Below are 22,714 nucleotides of genomic sequence, written 5' to 3'. Positions count from 1 at the left end.
AAGTACTGTGACAAACTCCATCATAAGTGTGTCTCCTTTGTCAGCAAACTGACATAAAAATATAGCAGACCAGTCCTGCTTCAGATGTTCTTTGATCTTGACTTTGAGATACAATAGAGATAGATGGTTGCGATTTTTTCAAATTTCATGTCAAACCTAGAGAGTACATAACGGAATATAGAAACAATTTTTATAATTTAAATTGTGCACAGCAATCTAAAAGCAGTACTATAAAAACACCTTAACACAGTCCAGTTTATAAATATACACCTCTAATGAACAGAAGAGATTTGACTTAGGATAGAAACATTCAGACATACTTAAAAATACAAACTAATCTACAGAATATCTAGAAATATCTCGCCAAGAAATGTCTCAATTGTTTAAGGTAGACAATTATTGCAGCATGATTTGGGAGGAGTGGGAGGAACGGGGCCATGTCACTAGAAACTTCTGTATCCTTACCAGTGGTGGCCCTCCCAGGAATATTGTTCCCTGTTTGCCAACAATAATACTTTCATCAGCCATTGCAGGTACATATGCTCCTCCTGCTGTACAAGATCCCATGACTACTGCTATCTGTTGGAAAACAAAAAGTGCAAGTTAATGAACTGTTCAACCCTTAAAAATAGCAAAGGCACAAGATATTACGTATTTTAATACAGGTCATTGGACAGCATTGCAAGATTATTTTTGCCTAAGAGAGCAAACATTTTTATGTTTTAGCATTTCTTTAAAAAATAAGGAATCATCCATTTTCAACAGTCTTTCGAACTATGATCTTCAGACTACCCTGCTGGAAAATTCACGTATGAAGTACCATCAGCTACTTATGTGGTATGTTTGAAGAGACACACATTCTACCATGGAATTTGGTTTTACTGATCAACATTAAAGGTTAAAACATAGAGGTTTCTCCTAGTATTTACACTAAAGTCAGGACTTCAGTTACTGATTATTGGCATAATTTCACCAGTGTTAACATCCTTTTAAGGAAATTTCTCCCATCTCCTAGTATGCTACTTCAGGTCTTCAGTGGATCAACTAATTAATTTTGCCCTTTTGAGGTGTGTTGAGCATCTCATTATAGGCTTCAACAAGAATAATCTCTGCTTCATCCTTTTGCCTAATTTTGAGATGAACACCTATCCAGTGAACATTTTCTACCAGTAATATTTTGGTGATACTTTTATAAAACTGATTTGACCCCAGATATGATGAATACTGTAACTGTAGACAATCATGGAAATGAAGTTTCTCAATTTCTCCTTCACAGGAGCATCTTCAAAGACCCTTTCAAGACACTTGTAGAGCAGAAGAAAAGGAATACTCATATGGAAAAGGCAAACACTTTCTTTCACAACCATACATAAACACAAAAACACCCTAAAAAAACCCCAGGAAACAATGTTATTTAAGGTTAAGTTTGTTTCAAGATATTTCTAAGGATAATTTAGAAGAAGAAAACAGCACATAGAAAAACAAAACTTCCAAATCACATTATGCTTATCTAAAGCAGGAGTAGATGAACTATGTCAATCTGCTATCATCAAATCAAACTGCCTTTTCAGCAAACAGTTTTCAGTATTGCAAACTATATTCAGAGTCACATGATTAATCTACAGTATTCTGTTGTGCATTTAATAAATGACTCCTGGTAAATTAAAAAATAACATAAACCTCTAGAAATGGGAGAAACTTCGGGTAAATATTTCATTTTTTCCTCCAGGATTTGTGCTTTTTTCCTATTCTTAATTTCACCATGCTCACATGTGAAATGTGCCTGCATTTAAACTTTAACTCAGGTGTTAATTTTTTCCAACTGGAATATGTATCTACTGGAAAAAAAAAACCTACCTGTCAAGTTCCCAAATAATGTCCTACATCCTGACTTAATTTTCTAAATTGCTGCAAAGAAATTCTTCATGTGTTCAACAAAAATCAACAGTCCTGAGTGCACATACACTATTTCATATCCGCTGATCCATCCCCCATCGTTATCCATGCAGCGTATGAATGTGACAGAGCTCAGGAAGCAGCTAATGAGGAGCTAATCACATCTTTCTGATTCACACCCATATGGGCAACAATATAATTTAAGCTGTAGTGGGTGTAAAATAAATTAGTCACAGGTAAAAGTGGAGGGGGAAATTAAAAGCACTATCAGCAACCAGAAAATTAAAATGGGAAAAAAAAGCAAGCACTTTAAGGGCCAAACTGAGAAGAACTGATGAACTGATGAACAGACCTTCAGGCAGGCCACAGCACAGAACATCAGGTAGCAAAACTAACAATATCCAGACTCCCATGTCAGAAGAATTGACCAGAGTGGAGATCAGAGAGAGCATAATTTCTTAATTCCATTTTCTAATAAAACATGCTCTCAGACAGGGAAGATGGTTCGATGGTTCTAGCTACCACTATCTGTTAGCACAGGACCAATAATAGATTTACAAAAATAACAGTGCCTCCTTGAAATAATAAAAAAAAAGGATAGATACATCTCCCAAACAAAATGCACCCTTATTACATTCTTTAAATAAAGGAAATACTTCAGTAAAACATTTCTCCCAGTCTTCCACAAATATTTAAAGAAAGTGTCATACTGGGAAAATTTAACTTTCATCAGTGTCATAACAAACAGAAATGTGTTTTAATAAAAGACAAATCTTTCTTACATTTAGTTTTTATGGTATATGAATACAACTACTCCTAATACAACACCATATGGTAATTGAAAGAAAAACAAATTCAACTTTTTAATGCAACTTTACAAACATGTTAAATACGTTTCAAGATATGCTGGAAACATGATCATGACTGTAAGATCAGGCATTTTTAGAAAGGTCCTGCCCAACATCAGCAATTTCAACCTTGCAAGCTGGGTATACATATTCATCTTCAACATAACATCTAAAAATCATTACTCCCATACCAGATCATGATTGAAGTCTCTAGCAAAAATAAGGTTTTCCAAAAATTCTCCAAAAAAGATAACTCAGCAAAACATCACTCCTTTAACACTTGCTGTTCCACAAAAACACTAGGTCCAACCTAGACCTATGAGGGAGTCTGCATGATGACCAGCTTACAAACTGTCTTTTTCTCCCATGTATTTTTGTTCTAACTAAACACTGCTTTTCTCTGGAAATCACTACAATTGGTCCACCTCTACTATTGGAAAGAACTGCAGAAGGTAAATTATGTCATACTTCCTAAAGAGACCTACTGTGTTGTCGGAATCTTCAGCCTTGGATTTTTAAGGAAGCAGTGGATTTCAGGATTCTTTGGAAAAGATGACTGAAGATTTGAACTCTGACTTGCTTCCAAAATGTGCCAAAAAGTTATCAAGGTAACACAGGCCGTTTCCTCAAAAATCCTGCAAAACCAGTATCTGTCATGTAAGGAGTGAGATGGAATACTGTATCCTTGACTGGTCAATCTGCTTCACCCTGAAAGTATTGGCTTCTACTACCTCCTTCCCCCAGAAAAAAAAACGTGTCCACTGCCCCAGTGGAATCTGTTGCGTGAGTGATTGCAATCGTGTTCCCGCAAGCCCCAGGGCAGGAGAATCCAGTGAGAATAGTCTCTCAACGGTTTCATTCCTGGTGAAAAAGAACACTAGACAGTAGTATTATGGTGGGATTCATGTCATAGCACTGCCACAGGCTCTGGTTGTGTGACAGCCCAGCCTCAGACAACATGAGGTGAAATAACTGCTATGACATATCACTTGGGAGAACCTCAGCGCACACTGCAGGCACCCACAAATTAAACTGTATTCCAGCCCTTTGCCAGGATAACGACTAGCTTTTTCAGGCTTTCAAAGTGTGGTAGAGAACTTCTCTTCTTGAAAATAAATATCGTCATCACAAGTTCCACAGTACGTGCGACCTATGTCTCACTCAGAATAGATTTTGCTGTTCTCATTATACAGAAAACAGAGGTTGGATAATTTTTTAATGTTCTACATTCCTCAGCTCTTACTGTAATCAGCTGTAGATAAATCTGTCAGGATTGTACATATCACAGACCTAAAAGAGAACCTGGGTTTATGATCATAACTTTTTTGCTCTGACCACTTCCAGATGCCAATTAAGAATGCCAGTTTCAAAAAACGTCTTTATTCTTTTATTAATTTATTGTTTTATTGGAAGGTTTTATATATTTTCCCCAGTAAACCGAAAGAGTTCTGCAGGATCAAATGAACTTTGCTGTGCCTCAGTGCTAAATGAGGAAGCTGACTGCTCTCCCTTGGGACCAAAAGGAAAAAGACTAGTTCTGAGAACTGGTGCTCAAAACTGGTAGTTTTAAGAAGTTTCTCACAATTTGCCTTTTTTGACTTGTTTTAAGGACTGTTGGTGCAGTCTGTCTCCTTCATGTTAAAAAAGGCACAGTAAGATCTGGAAAAGAAAATGAACTAGGACATCAAAGGTGTGGAACAATGTCCAGGAAGAAGTGCAGAACTTGAATTTTTGGTCTGCAAAAAATAAGGCAGGTACAAGAGGGGGCTACAAAACCATACAAAGAAGTGGGAGTTGACTGAGTAGACAGCAACTCTGTAGGAACTACCCGGTCGTTTGCTTTCCTATAGTGTTCCTTCATCTGCAGGAGGTTATCTTCAAAGACCATGGACTTCTTCACCCTCTGTGGCAGCTTCTCACTGCTAACAATTAGGTCCCTGCTAACAATTCCCTTCAAGTCTTTATCCTGTCACCTGGCTTTCTTTACTCCACTAGGACTGTACATCCTGCCCTTCACTTTCACTGCAGCCATAGTTGCCCATCAGCAATCCTCAGTCATTTCACATTCTTCATGAGTAATAGATCCAGAAGTGCACCTTCCCTAGCACACCACCTGCATCAAAAAAATTATCCCTATGTACTCCTCAGCGAACCATGACACAAAACCACTTCTAAATCCAGGAACTGTGACTAACAGTAATTATATGCATCATTAATGCACTAGAAAATAACCTCATTATTAGAGCAGTTTTATCATAAAGCACATAAGGGTATCAAATGCATTTATCAATATACACATGCCCCTGTTAGTGGAAGGTATGTCTCATTTACTAACCATCATCAGGGGAGTCCTCACCTTTGCAGTGCTGATGCAGAATAATCAACTGTTCCAAGAAATTTCCTAGTGCTTTCTCAAATGGCCCCACATACCATGTTCCCAAGTTCATTTCTCTCCTACTCCCAGACAGGAGCAGGTAGGTCAAATCATTAGCATGAACACTAAGAAAGAAGACTGTTTCTTCAAAACTATAATGAATTCTTGTGGACAATTACTGTGTTTACAGTGCTTCCAAGCCCCAGACTGGGCCATCAGGTTAGCACAACACAGTGCTGTCAGGAACAAAACACGGGCACAAGCCTTGAAAAGAGGTAATGGCAGCAAGCATAAAAACTACTTAGTACATTTAATTCTTAGATAAAAGCAAATTACCTGTGGAATTCCTTGTGAGGACATGACTGCTTGATTATAGAAAATACGGCCAAAATGATCTCGATCTGGAAATACTTCTGCTTGCCGAGGTAAATTTGCTCCTCCTGAATCAACTAGAATGAATTAAATTATATTAACATGTTTTGAACAGTGTTATATACTTCTTGGTAAAGTATCTGCATGTTACTTAAAATATACAGCAATTACTAATACTGTATATATTTCTATGAATCTAGGTATAATAGGACCTTCTTTTTGAAAAAATAAAGAAGGAAAATAGTAAACACGCCTCTCCAAAATAACATCCATTATTAACATAATTTTCATGGAAAATAAACTCAGACATGTAAAGGCACAACCATACCTCCCTAAACAAACTTCTAAACTCATCTTGCTGCAAAATATTTAAAATAAAAATGCTTTTAATGTACAATTTAAACTCAACTATTCCATTGCAATTCTGTCACAAGCTCCAGGAACAGGCAGAGCTAACCACCACTGAGTTCAAAAGGTGCTGCCCGTGTACTTTCACACCTTGATTAAACTTCACAAAAACATTAAACTATCTTTATGAAGATTCATTTATTTTGTGCCCTTGCTTCAGGATACACCCTCCAGAGATTACAGGTCTCCAATAGGAGCTACGTGTCTGCTCCCAATTAATGAAAATACAACCTGTCATGAGAAGTATCCAAAGGATTGGACACTATGAGGAAATGCACAGGGAGGTAAAGCATCCCTGAGAGCTCTGGCTCCAAGAAAATTAATTTTTACTTGCAACCACCAGTCTGTATGCACATTCTCATCTTACCTGATTGCAGCCAAAAGAAAATGCCTACACCAGTGACTGACTCAGTGACAAATGGCACCAGGTGTCCATGTGAGAATTAGCACCTAGGCAGTTGTTATCACTGATGAAAAGGCAGTTCAAACAACACGAAAATTACACAGTCAGCACAGTGCTGACCGCCTACGAAGCACGCCCTCTTATCACACAGCCCAAACGAACCGGAACAAGCCCAAGTACAGAAACTGCAAAGGTAAAATAACTCACCAGGTACGAATGACAGTGTACATTCAAGGACTATACATCTCAAAGATGGAATAAAACTCTAAACTTTTATTTCAAAAGCATAGCAGTGTCCCACAGTTCCTCATTCCATAAGATCTTAAAACAGTAGAATCACCCACAGTTGCTCACTGATAACTCATTAAAAAATAAGAGTTCTCTAAACAGACAGAATTTGCTGATAATTCAGACCAAAAAAAATCGTAACAGTTGTTTTGCAAACAGCAAAGCTAAGTTTCTTCTGGTTTTTTGACATGTAAGATAAAATATAGCCTGCCCTTCCCTCCAGGACTCTTTCTATGGCAGTCCCACAAAATCTACAGCCACACTGTCCCTGCATCCACCTCACCAACAGTTTCAAGTTCCCACTTCTCCTAATCCTTCTATTGGTATTATTCACGTGATTGGCCTACCAGCACGGCAAGAAACTTCAAACATTTGTACTGGCCAGGACCTGTATTTATGCAGACTATTTAACTAGTACAAGCATCCAGACTGGCAAACCAATGAATGCCCCTCAGCTGATACTTAAGTTCCTAAACTAAGCTGAACAGACAAGAAATAACCTGCCCTATTTCTTAAAATAGGAGTAGAAAGCCTTTCTCCTCTGATGCTGACATACACAACACCCACAGGAATATAAACTTTCTTACAACTCTCTGTCAAATCTGACTGAAACTGGCTAATAGGTTCAAAAGTCATTATACTGGGAATTCAGGCTGAAAGGAAGACACTGGCAGAAACCTCTTGTATTTGTATAAAACCAGGCTAAGAAAACTACCAGTCATATATTACAGATACCTGTCACTCTGTTCTTCATCTTTTATAATAAAAGTATATGTAAGTAAAACTTACATGAAGGTTTGGCCAAATACGGATCTAGACTAAATAGACTGAAGTTAATAGACTAAACTCAAAATGTAAAATAAAATACAACTAAATTTCTGCTTCAGAAAAATTAATCCCAAATCCTAAAAATATATTGATCCAAACTATTACTGACAACTTTGGCACTCTTATTATTTTTATTTCCTTGGGATGTTTTCTCGTACAGATACATCCTCCATCAGAACGTACTTTTTTTTTCTAAAATGTAATTTGAATTGACCAGATGAAAGTACCAGAAAGATTGCTCATCCATGACAGAAAGAAGTGATACAGTGTTAACAGCTGCAACTGTATTTTTTGAACCCACCCCTACAGCAGTACAGTAGATAGTGCTGAGAACCTGTACACACCCTCCAGTTAAGGTGTGCCACCAATCTGTAGAGATAATACAGTATTAATGAAAATGTATGTGAATAGGTGTGCTTTAAATACATTCCTGGTTAGTCCGATCTGTGGACACATGAGCTGCCCTTCACACAGGACCTTGGTTATTTCTGCAATGGGACTTACCCAAATAAAGGCAAGGGAGATGATTTTGCATTGCAATTTCTTGAGCACGTAAATGTTTCTTAACAGTGATGGGATAATAGGTACCACCTTTGACAGTTGCATCATTAGCAACAATCAAGCATTCCACCCTAAAAATAAAACAAGTTTATGAGAGAGAAAACCATTTCTGATGAATAAGTATGTATGATGGTTAAGAGCTGCAACACGCCAAGGACTCCTGAAGCCCTGATGTTCTACGAGAGCTCTTCTCACTTGCACTCCCTCAAGTGCACACCGTAACAACAGCCTCAGCACTACAATGTCCTGTCCATTATTTTAGGGAGTAAAATAATGCTATATAGCACCACAATTAATTTCAAGAATAGTCTTGGAGGTATTTTGAGTAAGCAAAACTAATTTTCAGTTTAAACTGAGTTTAAGAAATTTGAGTTTAAAATACCACCCTATTCTTTGAAAATTGCTGTCCAGATACACTGATCTCCTTCCTTCACCAGACACCAGAAATTCCATGTGTGTTTTGTTTAGTTAGTGGGATACACTAATTAATAAAACCCCAACAAACAAAAAAAATCAAAACCAAAAAACTCACTTCCTCTTAGCTATGACTAAACAAATTGAGATACTAACTTCATTGGTTTTTTGAGTGTCAGAAATGAAACACTAAAAACGCTAACAGGCATTTTTAACTGGAAACCAAATAAAATGACACCTTCTTCCTTTTCATATCATTAGTAATGAGATGACTAGAATCTCTCACCCAGATACTCGTCCAATGCCTGTGATAATGCCTCCTGCAGGTACCTCTTCATTACCATACAACTGGTAACCAGCAAACTGGGAAAACTCCAAGAATGGAGACCTGAATGACAAATGAAACAAAACTGTAAAAAATTACTGACTATATCTGCCACTGAATCTCACTTAAAAGGTTAAATCTAGGAAAAAAAAAATTTTAGGAGATCAGTATTTCAGAGAATGCTTCTGTAAAATTTCAATGATGTTATTTGCCAGTCTTTACGGAAGCTAAAGAGAAAAGAAGCCTGTTGCAATATTGACCCGCAAAAGACAACCTGAAATGTTTAAAAAAAAAGGAAGTACTTACCCAGGATCAATAAGTTTGTCAATTCTCTCTCTGGGTAACAGCTTTCCTCTTGATGTGTGAAGCTTCCGAGCTTTTTCTCCACCTCCTGTGATACAACAGTAAATTGTCACATTTTCTATGGATGCAGGTAAGATAAATCACCTGCTATATTAAAACTTAGAATGGAAACACTGATGAGTTCCCAGTTTTTGAAGTATGGACCTTAATAATAAATTTAATAAATAATAGTTTCCACTTCAAACAGATTTCAGGTATTGATAAAAATGCTTGGTTTTTAGAACCTATTTTATTTCCCCCCTCATTTTTTACAGTTAGTCTTGAGGTAAAGATTTTAATAAACATAGTTGTCTGAAACTTTCCCCCACTGCTTGGCAACAAACACAAGGGGAGAAACCACAAATATATAGAAAGCACAGCTGTAGAAATACAGGAAATACTGGTCCCTAGAACTGATTCAGAAGAGCCATGCTGTATGCAATCCTGAATGACTCAGCACCATCGCATTAATTACCTTAGATCATGCCATAACTATAACCAGAATTCAGACACACAGCATTTAATATCAAGTTTATATTTGTTTCATTTCAACCCTTCACTAAAGGTCATCCTAAATCATATCTTCTGCTCTCTAGAGCTTTGTATCATTCAATACTTCAAGATTTGTTGACATGCCTCAGCCACTTGTAACAATAGCTTATACAAAAATTGTCTCTCTGTGTAGACAGATCACTGATCCACCTCATCGCTCTAAAATTGTCTCCCTGTCCAAATTAAAGAAGGTGCTGTTTTGCTAACATTTCTCCTGAGACTCCAGGATTTCTCTGTCAGCTAGGCATCACTGAAACAGAGCTTCTAAGCCTACCTTTGAATTCCTTTCTCCCACCTCCTTCCTTGATCACTACACACATCATTTCCTACCTGTTAGGCATGCCAGAAAGCCCACAATTTATTTTCAGTTCAGCCAGTTCATTAGGTCTATATACCCAGCCTAAGCCCAAACCTAACTTCTGTAGAAGTTTCTCAAGAAACAACCTCTCATATCCACCCACAGATACTACTCCCATCCGTGTTCTCAACATCCCACATAACTACATTTTCTCTGACCTCTGGAGTCTTTCACTTACACTGAGTGATGCTGCAAAAATAATTTCCATCCTGTGACTTTTGTCATCTTTGTGCTCCTCCTCTTCACACACTAATCATAAATGCTTGCTTCCCAGGCCCTGTAGCCATTCTACTGAACATTGCTCTTCCAACATCAAGACACTCTACCCTGCACTCATCTCCATTCTGTAGACTGAGCAGCAGTGTCCTTGACGATGAAACAAACATGGCGGCATTTAATTAGAAATCTCTTCTTAATTTCTGCTTTACAACAATGCCTACACCACTGTGACTGCAATGTGCAAGGATCAGTCATGGGGATTAAATGTATCTCACATGCTTCTTGTGCTTCCTATCAGAAAACCATCTGTTGTAAAGGGGCAGGAACCACTTCCTGTTGCAAAGCTGGGGATTACTCAGTAGAGTGGGACATGGGTTCACAAAAACCCTACACACTGAAGTAATAGCTAACATATGAAGCATTCATTACAAAGACCTCAAACAAAATCTCATCCTCTGACAGACAGCTTTTACAGCGAAATCGAAAGATGCTGCACATACCCTTCAGAAGCATTCAACGTAGATACCTAATTCTTCTCATATACTTAAATAATAGGTAAAGCAATTTCAATCAATGCCACTCAAAACTGTACATTAACATCCTAGTAGAGCTTGCAAAGATGAAGGAAAAACAAGCACTATGGTCTTGTCCTGTCATTGTGTAACAAGCAGGAACAGGCAAGCGAGCAGCAATGAAGAAGGCCATGATCATTAGCTCATGAGCTACGCATCATTAGTTCATGAATTGCTTAACAGTCTCTACACCATAAAAGACAGAGGCAGTCCACAGGTTTTAACATCAGGAAACTCCAGAAATCTGTTTCACAGCAAGCAAGAAAAAGCACCGAGCACAAAATCTTAACTGCGCTCTGTTCCAAAGTTGTAGAAGAAATTGCATTACATAAGAAACAGTGTGTAAAATGAGGAAACCAGTATCATGATAGTCACAAGAAGGTGAGAATTAAAGCTGCTCAGCCTCTGGCAGCATAATTAAGCATTTATTAAATGTTTTCCTTTTATTGTCTCCATTAACTGTGGTCAACTGCAATTCATTCGGGTCGTCTTACAAGTCAAAAAGAAGAAACACAGATTGCAAGCTTTTAAACTACTACATACCTGCTTTCTCTTTGCCAACACAACCACAGCTAGGAACTTGGAAAAGATCCACCAACAAAAAGGGGGCAAAGGAGAATCCCCATCCTTTATTGGATGTATGGGGAAACATAGTGACAGAGGATGAGGAAAAGTACTTAATACCTTCGATTCAGTCTTTAACTGGATATGCAGCTCACTGAGAAGACAGGGACAGGAAGCAAACTGAAGCCCCCATAAACCAAGGGGAACTGGTTAGTGACCTACTATACCACTTAGACCCACACAAATTTATGGGGGGAGATGTGATCCACCCAAGGGCAGTGAGGGTGATTTACCAAAATATGAGTATCCATCTAGTATTGATATCCAACTGAGATGGACAAAAACTCTCTCACAGTTTAACGTTAGAAAGTGCATGTTTATTGGCACCAGACAGCTGCGTGGAATAGCTTCCTAATATGCAGTGTCAAAGTATGGACGGTTACAGAGTCCATTTATCCACAAAAGTTATGAATAGCCAAAATACAAATATATATTTATAACAATGACCCCTCCTATTCTCTGCTTCATATGGAAATCAGCGTAGTATAGTTTCTAAATTCGGTCAGTGGTCATTATTAATTGAGGAGTGGTCTTGAAGATGAAGGAATAATACTCTTCCTCACTTGAACTTTCCACCTCTCTGGGTTTTGACAATACAAATAGCCTCTTGGGGAACACCCAGTTTCTTCCTTACAACTTCTGAATAGCATCCAGATGGGAAAAATCAGCAACTGTTTTAAATTTCTTTAGATCTATCTATCAATGTTTCCTGGTTCTCGTTATAAACACAGCTAAGCAAATATAGAAAGACAGTTAATTAATTATCTGCAACTTAAAAGCTTGTTTCTAACTTAACTCTTATTAACTCTTAATTAGTCTCAGGTGGACCTACACCTTCACCTTCCTCTAACTAACTCTAGCAAAACTTATCTTTAACTAAAATCTTAGAATCTTAATGTTTCCTTCAAAATCTGTGTTTCAAGGGAACTGGTGGAAGAGCTCACAGAGGCACTTTGCATCATTTACCAGCAGTCCTGGCTAACCTGGGGTCCCAGGTGACTGGAGGCTGGCCAGCGTGACCACATATCCACAAGAAGGGCTGGAGAGACAATCCAGGGAGCTACAGGCCTGTCAGTCTGACAGTGGTGCCAGGGAAGGACAGGGAGCAGATCTTGTTGACTGCCATTATGCAGCACATACAGGACAACCGGGGCATCAGACCCAGCCAGCAAAGGTTTAGGAAAGGCAGGTCCTGCTTGACCAACCTGATCTCCTTCTACAACAGCATGACTCACTTAGGGGATGAGGGAAAAGCTGTGGATGTTGTCTATGTGAACTTTGGCAAAGCCTTTGACACTGTCTCCCACAGCTTTCTCCTGGAGAAACTGGCTGTTCATCGCTTGGATGGGTGCACTCTTGGCTGGGTAAAACGTCACATCTGGACAGCTGGGCCCAGAGAGTGGAGGTGGCTGGAGTTACATCCAGCTCATGGCTGGCCACTAGTGGGGTTCCCCAGGGCTTGATTTTGGGGCCCATCCTGTTTAGTAAGTCTAACAACAATCTGGACAAGAGGATCAAGTGCACCCTCAGTAAATTCACTGATGACAGCAAGCTGTGTGGGAGTGTTGATCTGCTGAAGGGCAGAAAGGCTCTGCAGAAAATCTAGACTACCATACTTACCTAATCTGATTTTTTCTGCTTGTTCTTGCAGTTCAGTTACCAGTGCTTTCATTCGTTCATAGTTTTCCTAAGTGGGGAACAAAACAGAATTTTAAATTCAACCAAGAGTGACTATATTAATTCTTATTAAACAAATGTAAGAAGTACAAGACTAATTTCTCTTCAAAATCTAATTTTACCTTACTATATACTATCTCTGTATTGTCTTTAAAGTAGTAACATTTCTAGCTCTGTACTGGCTTTCCTCAAGCATCCCAAAGCATTTAATAAAAAGGCTTCATAAAAATTCTTATTGTGTTAGGATAGCAAAAGACTAATTCTGAATTTAATAAACTAAAATAGAACTATTCACTACAAAGCTGAAGTGTTGTTTCTCAGATTTTGTTTATTTTTGGCATAGTTTTGTTTGCCTTTTAAATCTAATCTTGTAAAAAACGCAGATTCAAATTAAGTGCTCTTATGACTTCAATCAAAGGATGAATGACCTAAGTCAAATACATTTTGGTAAACACTTTTTAGATTCTTGCTGTTTAAGTTGAACAAAAAGATACAGCAAAAGTTGATTTTGTTTTGTCTTGGTTTTGGGTTTTTTTTTGGGGTTTTGTTGCTTTGGTTTGGGTTTTTTTTGCTGGGCTTCTTGCCATTATACCTCTAGAAAAACAAAGACTCATATTCTGATACGAGTGAATCAGTACTGAGCTCACCATTTTTATCAGAATTATACAAAACTCTGCACGCACATTACAGCAGGTTGGGGTTTTTTTTCAATTTCTTAGGAATTGAAAGGTATTAGTCAAACATAATTTGTTGGGAGTTTTTTTTGCAGACACATGAAGAAGTTTTACCTTTTTGAAAAGTGCAACTGCCATAAAAGAACATGCTGCACATCAAGGTCTTATTGCCTTGTCTAAATCTCATTTATATGACATTTGAGTCTACTTCGACAGAAAAAAACAGCTGGTAACTCTATGTTCATACATACTTGAACACTCAGACCTAAGGTTTCCCTTAAGAAGAAACTGCAAATGTTGCAGTTGAGTTTGTTCACTTAGGCACTGAAAGGCGAAGATGCAAAGCAGAAAGAAAATTAGAATGTGTAGAGGCAGCTCACATTTGCTTTGGGTGCGTAGTAACTTTCAAAAGACTGCATTTTTCTGCCTCTGTAATTGCTACAAACAGATTAAAGACGCTCTCTTGAAAGGTAAAAATGTACCCTATAATTCCATACTTTTAAAAGTCTGCAGTTTTCACAACACCCAGTATTACTCTGTATCAGTGTTCAGCTTGTCTGGCTGGTTCATTTTGCACCATTACACATCAAAAATTTTCCCTGTTTCTCCTTGTTCAGTCAGTCTGTTTCCTCTAAATACACTCACCTTTTGGACACAGTACTGAGCTTAAAAACTCACCTTTAACATGGGAAAAAAATAAAAAAGCAGCTAAAAAGGCAGAGGATATTAATAGAGAAATAGTAGTCACAATCATAGGCTTCTTCTTTAGATTTTGACGTACTGTAGCTACTTTAGCTACTCTACATGAAAAATATGAAAGGACTTTTTAGATAAACTATAAAAAATACTGTACACAAGCACCTGAGTTTCTTAAATTCACTTAACTTCTATCATGATCTTTCATGCCTTAAACCAGAATACAACACCATTACACTCTACTAAAGAGAAGTAAGGATGTTTTGAAATAATTCTGAATATGCACAGAAAAGACTAGCCTCAGAAACAAATGTGCTAGTTCTACCATGCATTTGTGGGCTCTTCATTATTGTCATTAAATAATGACAAAAAGGCCAGTGAACTGGCACCAAGTTCTTTCTGGAAAATGGTCCTTGCACCAGCAAGGTGTGTAAAATTGTGCAGTTAATATGTGGGTTTCTACAAATTTTAAAGCAAAATTCAGAGGCAAAACCTACATACTAATCCTACAGTTACTGCACAAGCTAAATGAATTACTGCTACATCACCAAAGTGGATGTAAGAGCTAGTCCCTAGAATCTTCAAATAGACTTTCTTTCGTTTTCCAGAATTTAGACTCACTCACTTTTAAATTACCTTTCTGCCTACCTGGTTTGAGAAACAGTTTACATTATAAAGGCCAGCCTGCCTAGTTGAATTCACAGCCAGAAAAGTAAACATTGACCAAAGAAGGCAAGACCTTCATCACGTATCATAATGTCTTCTTGTGTTTGCACTATTATTCCCTGTATTATTTTATTTCAGACAGTTAAGTGCCACAAAGCAGGGACCTCAGCTCCTTCTGTCTGTAAAGCAGTACTTGCACTTGGAGTGTTGTTCCATAATTTTTTTTTTTACCAAATACTAACACTATTAGCTATTTTACCAAGCCTTCCTTTTCTTTTGAGGTTGAAAGGTACCCAGACACAACTGCGAATCTGCGGAGAGCTTATATGAGTGAACACCTTTATTAAAATACTACCTTTTTTGGTACACAAAATATGAACGTGTACACATATATACACACATGTCACATACACAAGCTCTGCACGTGTGTATATATATATATATACACACACACACACAGACAAATACTAAAATTTCACAGAAGCTTCAGTCACCTAATATGTCCAAAATTTTGTTTCTGCAAAACAAAGCACAGAACCCAACACAGAACCAAGGGACCTATCTCAGTAAGAATATATGCTGCTGCTTCACGTGCTGTTTGATATTTTACGTGAACAAATATGAAAACAAACGTTTACCCTCCTATGCCCCTGATCCACACCTAAAGCCATGTTTTTCTCAGCTTGTTAATACGATTTTTTTAATATGATGACGTTAACAATGCCCCAATTAAATTAAATCACTTTACACCAGATGGAAGTACTGCTCTCTCTTCGTAAAGACAACTGGAATTACACCTAGCTCTCCTCCTCAAAAGATGATGTTTTTGGAGGCATGCCCATGACTCTGTACAGCTATGCCACCTGTTTTCAACTCGGGAATCAATTTGCAAACACAAGGAAACATCCAACTTTGAAATCATCAGGCTCCATCTTCCACCGCCTACGAACCCCGCCTCCACCTCATTAGCACGGTATCGATCAGCTTCAAATGCAGCAGGAAGAGGCATCCTTAGAAGCGCAAAAATATCCGTGACGATGCAGACTACGCACCAACCCCCGTTGTTTTTACAGGGCATCTGTAGGCCCAGCTCGCACAAATGGGCAGGACCGGGCGCTCGGCGAGCGGGGCCAGGGCGGGCCAGGGCCCGGGCACGTGCTCGCCACGTCCCGCGCGCCCCGCAGCGCCGGCTCCTCCATGGCGCCGCTGCGGCCCGGCCCGGCCGCCCCCCCTACCTGGTAGAGCGCGGAGCCCGCGTCGGGGCGCGACCCCACGGCCGCCACCGCCTCCCCACGATACCCGCGGGCGAGCAGCGGGCGCAGCAGCCCCAGACAGCGGCCCGGGAGCCGCGGGGCGCCCAGCAGCATGGCCTGGCCGGGCCGGGCCGAGCCGAGCGGACCCGAGGCAGCGGAGCCGAGGCGGCCTTCCCAGGCCGCCACCGCCGCCACTCCCCCCGGCGCAGCCAATGGGCACAGCGGGGCCGGGCCGGGCCGCGGAGCTCTGGCCCGGTCCCCCGAACAAGGTAACGTCGTAGATCGCCCTTTAGAAGAATTTGTGTTGGAACGCCCCACTTTCCACGCAAGATTACATGCTCACTTATACAGTAACAGGGACAGATCTTTTTAAAACCCAAACCTCTTTGGTCGAGTTTCTTCCTTGCTTGAAAGCTTTGCTATTCCTTCAGCATTCAGTTTTACTTTGTTTGAAGTCAAGGCCCTTGTCTTTAGAGAGAGGTACACCGGGGAGTCTGATACCAAGTAAATTAAGCTCTATTCTAGAACAAAATCAGGGAACAATGACAAGGCCCCTCTTAAACCACACTCAGCCTACCGCTGTACCAGCAGGTCTGTGTGCACACCAGTGGTGCAGCCCAAACTTCAGCCTTTCCTCTAGTTCACACTTCCCATTAGCTAAGTGTACCTGCAAGTATTTAAAAACTACAATTGATACTTTAAGAAATGGAAACACAGGTAATAGAAAATAATTTATTCACATAATATACATACAGAATAGGACTACTTCCTTTGACACAGAAAGCTTACATATGATGATATAAGGTGTCAGACAACTCTTAAGCAAAGCAGTTTTATGCCACATCTTTGTAAAAATGCTATTTGTAAGTGTTGAGATTTCAACGATATTTTCTTACATCCTTCATCATTATAAAACTTTCATACACAAAACAACACAAAATCATCTTCTTTCTATTCAAATTGAATTTGTTCTTTTAAAAAAAAATCCTCTAACAAAGTGCATGTTATTTGCTGCAAGGAAAAAGAAAGCATAGCCCCAATTAACAATGCAGGAAAGGCACCATAAATCTTAGTAATGAAGTAGTTGTTTTTTTCCCCCTTGTAACATGAATGCAAGCTAAAATGTATGCAACTACATGTAGAATGATTATCCCCTCAGAACTCACTCAGAAGGTACTCACGGCAATTATTTCATAGCCACTCCCCAAGAATCTATTTTTAGGCTCTATCAGTGCAAGTGATATAAACATGCCACACGTATCAGGAAGTAAACACTTGCATACTTAATATCTACAAGATATACAACACACAGAGTTACATGTATACATTAATCTCTTTCATGTTTACAGTAAAACACTATTTAAACATTTCACGTTAAATGGATTAGGCAAAGCACAATGTACCATCTGAACAGAAAGTGTTGGTGTTTTTGGAGGGGTTTTTGGTGGGTGAGGTGGGTTGATCAGACACTTTCAAGTAAGTTACTCTACACTGGGACCACTAGCCCCTTTTCCATCACCTCAAGGAATACTGCTGCTAGCGACATTTCATTGGCAGAAGCCTGCTAACATATCAATTTGCAGTAATAGTAGCTTTTTTCTGTATTTCTCCTCACTGACAAAATTTTTAAGGTTCCTTCAGAAGCCTTGCCAATAACTTCTGAAAAGAAAAACATTCTCAAACTTCATCAACTATTTCAAAATTAACTACATATTTATATTATTTACCTGCCAGTAAATGGTTACCCATTCCAAAGCTGATGATAGGTTTCTTGAGAGCATTAACAATACCATTTAAACATCAGTTTCACCTTCATAATAAATCATTTTGCAAAAGCACCTCCTAGTATTAAGTAACGGGAAAAATTTTAAGACTACTCAAATCTACACACTCATTTTTGTTCAAGCAGGAGTTTCAGACTAAATATTGAATCTTTCAGTGACCACCTGACTTAAAGAGTGCATAAACCTAACTACCTCATCAAGACAAATCTCTTGATGAGGTAAGTAAAAACTTAAGACTAAAATCTAAAGCTACACCAGAATTTTATACCAAGTTACAGTACAAGCAGACATGCCACATGAGAAAACCTTTCTAATTCAACTGCTTCAAAGCAGCAAATCGTCAAAACAGCGACATTGTATAGTCATGGTTTAAATCCAATCTCTTTGTGCTACTTTGCACAAGGGAAACCGAGGAAGTCAGCAAATATACAAACACCTACATGTAAAAACAAGGAAAAGAAATCTATAGCTTTGCTTTCTAATCTAGAAGAAAATTAGCATTTATACAAGGAAACATCAATCTCTTCCTCCCAGTGATAAACAAGGTTGCAAACATTAACCTTGTGCTATCATCTCCTAGTAAACTGTGTTTTTAAGTTTTCAACACATTTTTAAAGAACTAATCCTGTTGGGTTTTTCAGGTTAGGATCTTTTAAATTACATGGTTAAAAAATTCTTACAAAAATACGTAATTTGGAGATTCTAATAAAAATACCTGCAGTACTTAACATATGTATGTATGTATTTACTACACTACTTCCAGTATTTGCATTCTGATCTTCAGAGATTACATTATATCCAAAAAGTTCATTCCTCCTTCTGACGTAACATACTTCGCAAAAAGAAGTAAAGAACTTGGAACGGTCAGTACCAAAAGCTTCAGCATTAAAATGGAAAAGGATACTTGTTGCAAGATTAAACATTATTTCATTGCACTTTTCTGTATGACAGTCATGCACTCATTATCAGTGTCTAAACAAGTGAAACCATAAGCCAGCAGTCATTAGTCTGGTCCAGTGACACACCATTGTAGTGGTTTAGACTATGTCAGCATTTTGAAAGTGCCCAGGTTGCTTCAGGAGGAATCCATTTCACCTTCATGGCATTAATTAACAAGAGTACTGTTATTACTAGCTGACAGTAAGCGTGACATAATGAATATCAGAACCAACTGTAACTTCTAAAATACTCTTTTCTTGTTGCAGTATATTTTGTGGTCCTAGGTTTTTATAAAACCCATTTGCTATTCTGAATCATCCACTTCCATAAAGATGTCACTGAAAAAGTACTCAGAGATTTTGGTTGGCTCTCCTTCCTTCTCTTGATCTTTAGCACAGAGAGGTGGCTTCTCAGATGAGTTTTTACTTGGAACCTGATAAAACAAGAAAAGGTTGCTCTTAACAGTCTTCATTGGTGGGTATGTGTAAATATTTTCACATATATTATCCACTTGAGCTTTTTGTAGGGGTATTTTATTTATGTAGGAAGTTTTGACCAAAGAAAGAAACATCAGCTTACTGAAAATGAGAAGCAAATAGATATCCATGCAGAGAAAAATCATCCTAGTTCCCTTACAAGTTTCCTACACATGCACAAGTCAGAATTTGTTGACCAGAGCAGATACCACTCTCAAAACATGAATGCTACAAGACCATCTACCCACTCCTAAAACAACTAATTCTCTGTTCTTCACACCTCAGAAATGCATGGGTGTTCAAAATTAAACTCATACCGTAACTGCAGCATCAGCAGCTACATGCTCATGTTCCACAGATGATGAAGTAGACGGAGAGGAAGAAGATTCCCTATTATCCTTAGTAGATGGAGTAGGCTTCTTTAGACTTCGTTTTGGAGTCACAATTCGAGGCTTTTGGATCTTCCCTCTATTCCCTTTGGCATCTTCTGCAGATTCAGAATTACTTTTTTTGCAAATTAAAGATAAAAATCCCAACGGTTTTCGTCCACCCCTGTTCAAAACAAATAGAGTCAGGATGTCACAGGATTGCTCCATAAAAGGAAGATGAAGATGTAAATGGTATTGCAGGAGTCCAACTTATTACACAGGAAACAAACATACACCTACAGGACATACGAAAATTCTAAGGAAAAAACCAAAATGTCATTCTGAGAAAGGCTTTCATATTGCCGGATATGTTGGTAAAAAGAGTTTTTATGAACAGTCACAGAGACTCTTGACAATTTTTAACCCTGAGAACAGGAACCTACTATTTGCTGCTAATGCACAGCCCATAACAAGCTACCAGACTTTCAGAGAGTGGTTCCAAGAAGGATGGAGACAAACTCCTGAAGAATACACTGAAAATTCTGAACGTCCTTCATGTAATCAATAGGAAAAGAAACCTGATCCCCAAGGACGGGGCTACAGCAGACTATCTGCTGCAGGGTTTTTAGCCTCCTTACAGCATCAAACCCAGACCAGTGAGTGTACGGAACTCATGGCAGCAAGGAACGTACACAAAGCATTAACTTTTCATGTTGTTAAGAGTTTACAAATTAGAAAGTAAGCTTTAAGGCAAGGATTCTGATATTTATGCATCACTATCCAATTGCCGTGGATGTCCCAAGTACAAATAGCCAGTATTGGTACTCACACAAGCATAAGGAAAAAATAAATGACAGATTAGAAGAGGCCAGCAGAGCATTACAATCAAAATAATTGAGCACAGGAGCAACAGAGAGCAGGAACTCCAAACACTTAAACAAACAGTACAGAAAGGTATACTTAAAAAATCAAGTCAACAGATAGATAAGAAGAATATCCTCTGAGCTGCCAAGATTGAAACTCCTTAGGGGAAATGACTTAAATTAGTCCTAAAAATCCAGCATGCTCAGTACTGCACCAGTAACACATCTTACTGGCAGGACAAACACCAAAACAAGTGAATGGGTATATATCTCACAACATGAGACTCACCCATGGAAAACAACAATTCTCTTAAGTTCCTATCACAGGCAATGGATGTCTGCCTAACAGGAGGCATCTATCAATATCTAAATAGACACACTACATCAGTAGTGCCCCCCAGTTGATCTACTGAGTAAGCTGATGCAAATTTCAACGTGGACAGTTTGATCCTTCCTAATTTGCAGGAGAGTATAGAAACTGTAACTCTTAGCCATGCAGGCCACAAACAATGGTACTGAAAAAATGTCAACATAGAAACAAGATCTTTTTTTACAGAACAAGCTGACATAACATTATTGCAACTATTGCATACCTGAGTAATGGAGTTTTTGAAGATGATGCTGTGCTTCCAGTATGTTCCAACTGTGCAGATTCATGCACATTCTCCTGCTTTCCTTGTCTGCTTATTTCTGCTTCTGTGTTAGAGGTTAACCTACACATAACCTCCTCTTCATTTTTGGATGCTGGATTCTCAAGTGGTGCTTTCCCTAAGCTCTCCAAAGTCTCAAGATGGCTTCTCTCAGCCAGTTGTGACACAGACTCAGACACCAACACAGAAGTAAGTACTTTTTCCTTTGCTGAAGACTCTGTTTTTTGAGAAGGATTCCCTGTAAAAGAAATTGAGAGTCAAAAACTTCAGTGATAACACAAGAGCCCAAAAAATGCCTGTGACATTAAGATGGCTTGCACCATTACAACAGAAGGGCTGAATTTTTGTTTAGTCTTATTTGTCCATTTATAAGTCACCACTACAAATTAAAAGTTCATGGTCTACTTTTAAAACCTGTAAGATTATACAGATGTTATGAGGAAAAGCTGGTAGAAGTGTGGTTTTAAATTTTACAGCACAGTCTTCCCCCTCTCATCCTTTACAGCACACTATAGACCTTAGTCTAGTCATCTAGCTTCTACAACTTCCCTTAAAAGTCTTTTTCAGAGCCAAAATTGTAGGCTCAGGTCACTGAAGACTGCATTGTCAGCAATTCTGCTTTTTCTCTGTTTCTTCAGAGGCAGACTAAGCTCCCAAACAATTACATACTTTTTTAGTAGAAATGCAAAACAAAATAAATTTTTTTGGCATAGTATGGTTAAATGCCAGGTAACACTTCTGATTATTAGTGCTCTTTAACAGGTGGAAATATTTGCTTAAGAGAAGATAACATGTTTAGACAAAAAACCCTCTCAAATTTCACCAATAAACTAGCTACACCAGTGCTTTCAGAACTGTTATTAAATTAACAACATTTATGTACGGCAGACCTAGTTTATGGCAGAAAACATGGAATGGTGGTATTAGTGTAGTACCAGGAAAATCTGTTTCTACTTTTATATTAGATGACCTCAGAGAGAACTATTTAGCATGACACCCAGTGTTAAGTTGTGATGTATTTACATTCATTATACTTTGGCTTACAAGTTTAAGTGTACCTACCAGAAGTTATCACTGGCACATCTGTGGATTTAATCGAATAACCCTGTATTTAAAAAAGAAAAAAAAAAGGTTTTTTATTGCTCACAATACAGAAGAGACAATGAAGTTGATAGACTCATATCACACATGCACAGTTCTAAGAGCAGGACTGATACAGAAGACAGTGCAGCATCATTCATCACTCAACTCATTTCCTGAGCAGGCTTTTCAAGGTGTTCTTAT

At 38.5% G+C, this 22,714-nt stretch overlaps 2 protein-coding genes across 4 annotated transcripts in view; both read right to left on the bottom strand.

The window, feature by feature from the left end:
* MCCC2 (methylcrotonyl-CoA carboxylase subunit 2) overlaps positions 1-16,529 on the bottom strand; it is a 37,008-nt gene extending 20,479 nt beyond the window's left edge. The window contains exons 1-7 of the mRNA XM_042023542.1: positions 16,333-16,529; positions 13,005-13,071; positions 9,024-9,108; positions 8,679-8,780; positions 7,922-8,049; positions 5,455-5,567; positions 466-579 (exon numbers count right to left, since the gene is read on the bottom strand). Of these exons, the coding sequence (XP_041879476.1) occupies positions 466-579; positions 5,455-5,567; positions 7,922-8,049; positions 8,679-8,780; positions 9,024-9,108; positions 13,005-13,071; positions 16,333-16,464 (741 nt within the window). The 5' untranslated portion in view covers positions 16,465-16,529. The remainder of the gene's footprint in view (positions 1-465; positions 580-5,454; positions 5,568-7,921; positions 8,050-8,678; positions 8,781-9,023; positions 9,109-13,004; positions 13,072-16,332) is intronic.
* Positions 16,530-17,068: 539 nt separating this feature from the next.
* The window catches only part of BDP1 (B double prime 1, subunit of RNA polymerase III transcription initiation factor IIIB), a 51,956-nt gene continuing 46,310 nt past the window's right edge, over positions 17,069-22,714 (bottom strand). For all 3 annotated transcript variants that reach the window (XM_042023539.1, XM_042023540.1, XM_042023541.1), the window contains exons 39-42: positions 22,493-22,535; positions 21,374-21,668; positions 19,867-20,101; positions 17,069-19,506 (exon numbers count right to left, since the gene is read on the bottom strand). In XM_042023539.1, coding sequence (XP_041879473.1) covers positions 19,378-19,506; positions 19,867-20,101; positions 21,374-21,668; positions 22,493-22,535 — 702 coding nt within the window. In that variant the 3' untranslated portion in view covers positions 17,069-19,377. The remainder of the gene's footprint in view (positions 19,507-19,866; positions 20,102-21,373; positions 21,669-22,492; positions 22,536-22,714) is intronic.

This window comes from Corvus kubaryi, unplaced genomic scaffold, assembly GCF_017639235.1.
Source record: "Corvus kubaryi isolate FWS band 111438036 unplaced genomic scaffold, C.kubaryi_AGA036_p1.0 37249, whole genome shotgun sequence".
Classification (NCBI taxonomy): Eukaryota; Metazoa; Chordata; class Aves; order Passeriformes; family Corvidae; genus Corvus; species Corvus kubaryi.
This window is presented reverse-complemented; position numbering and strand designations above follow the sequence as displayed.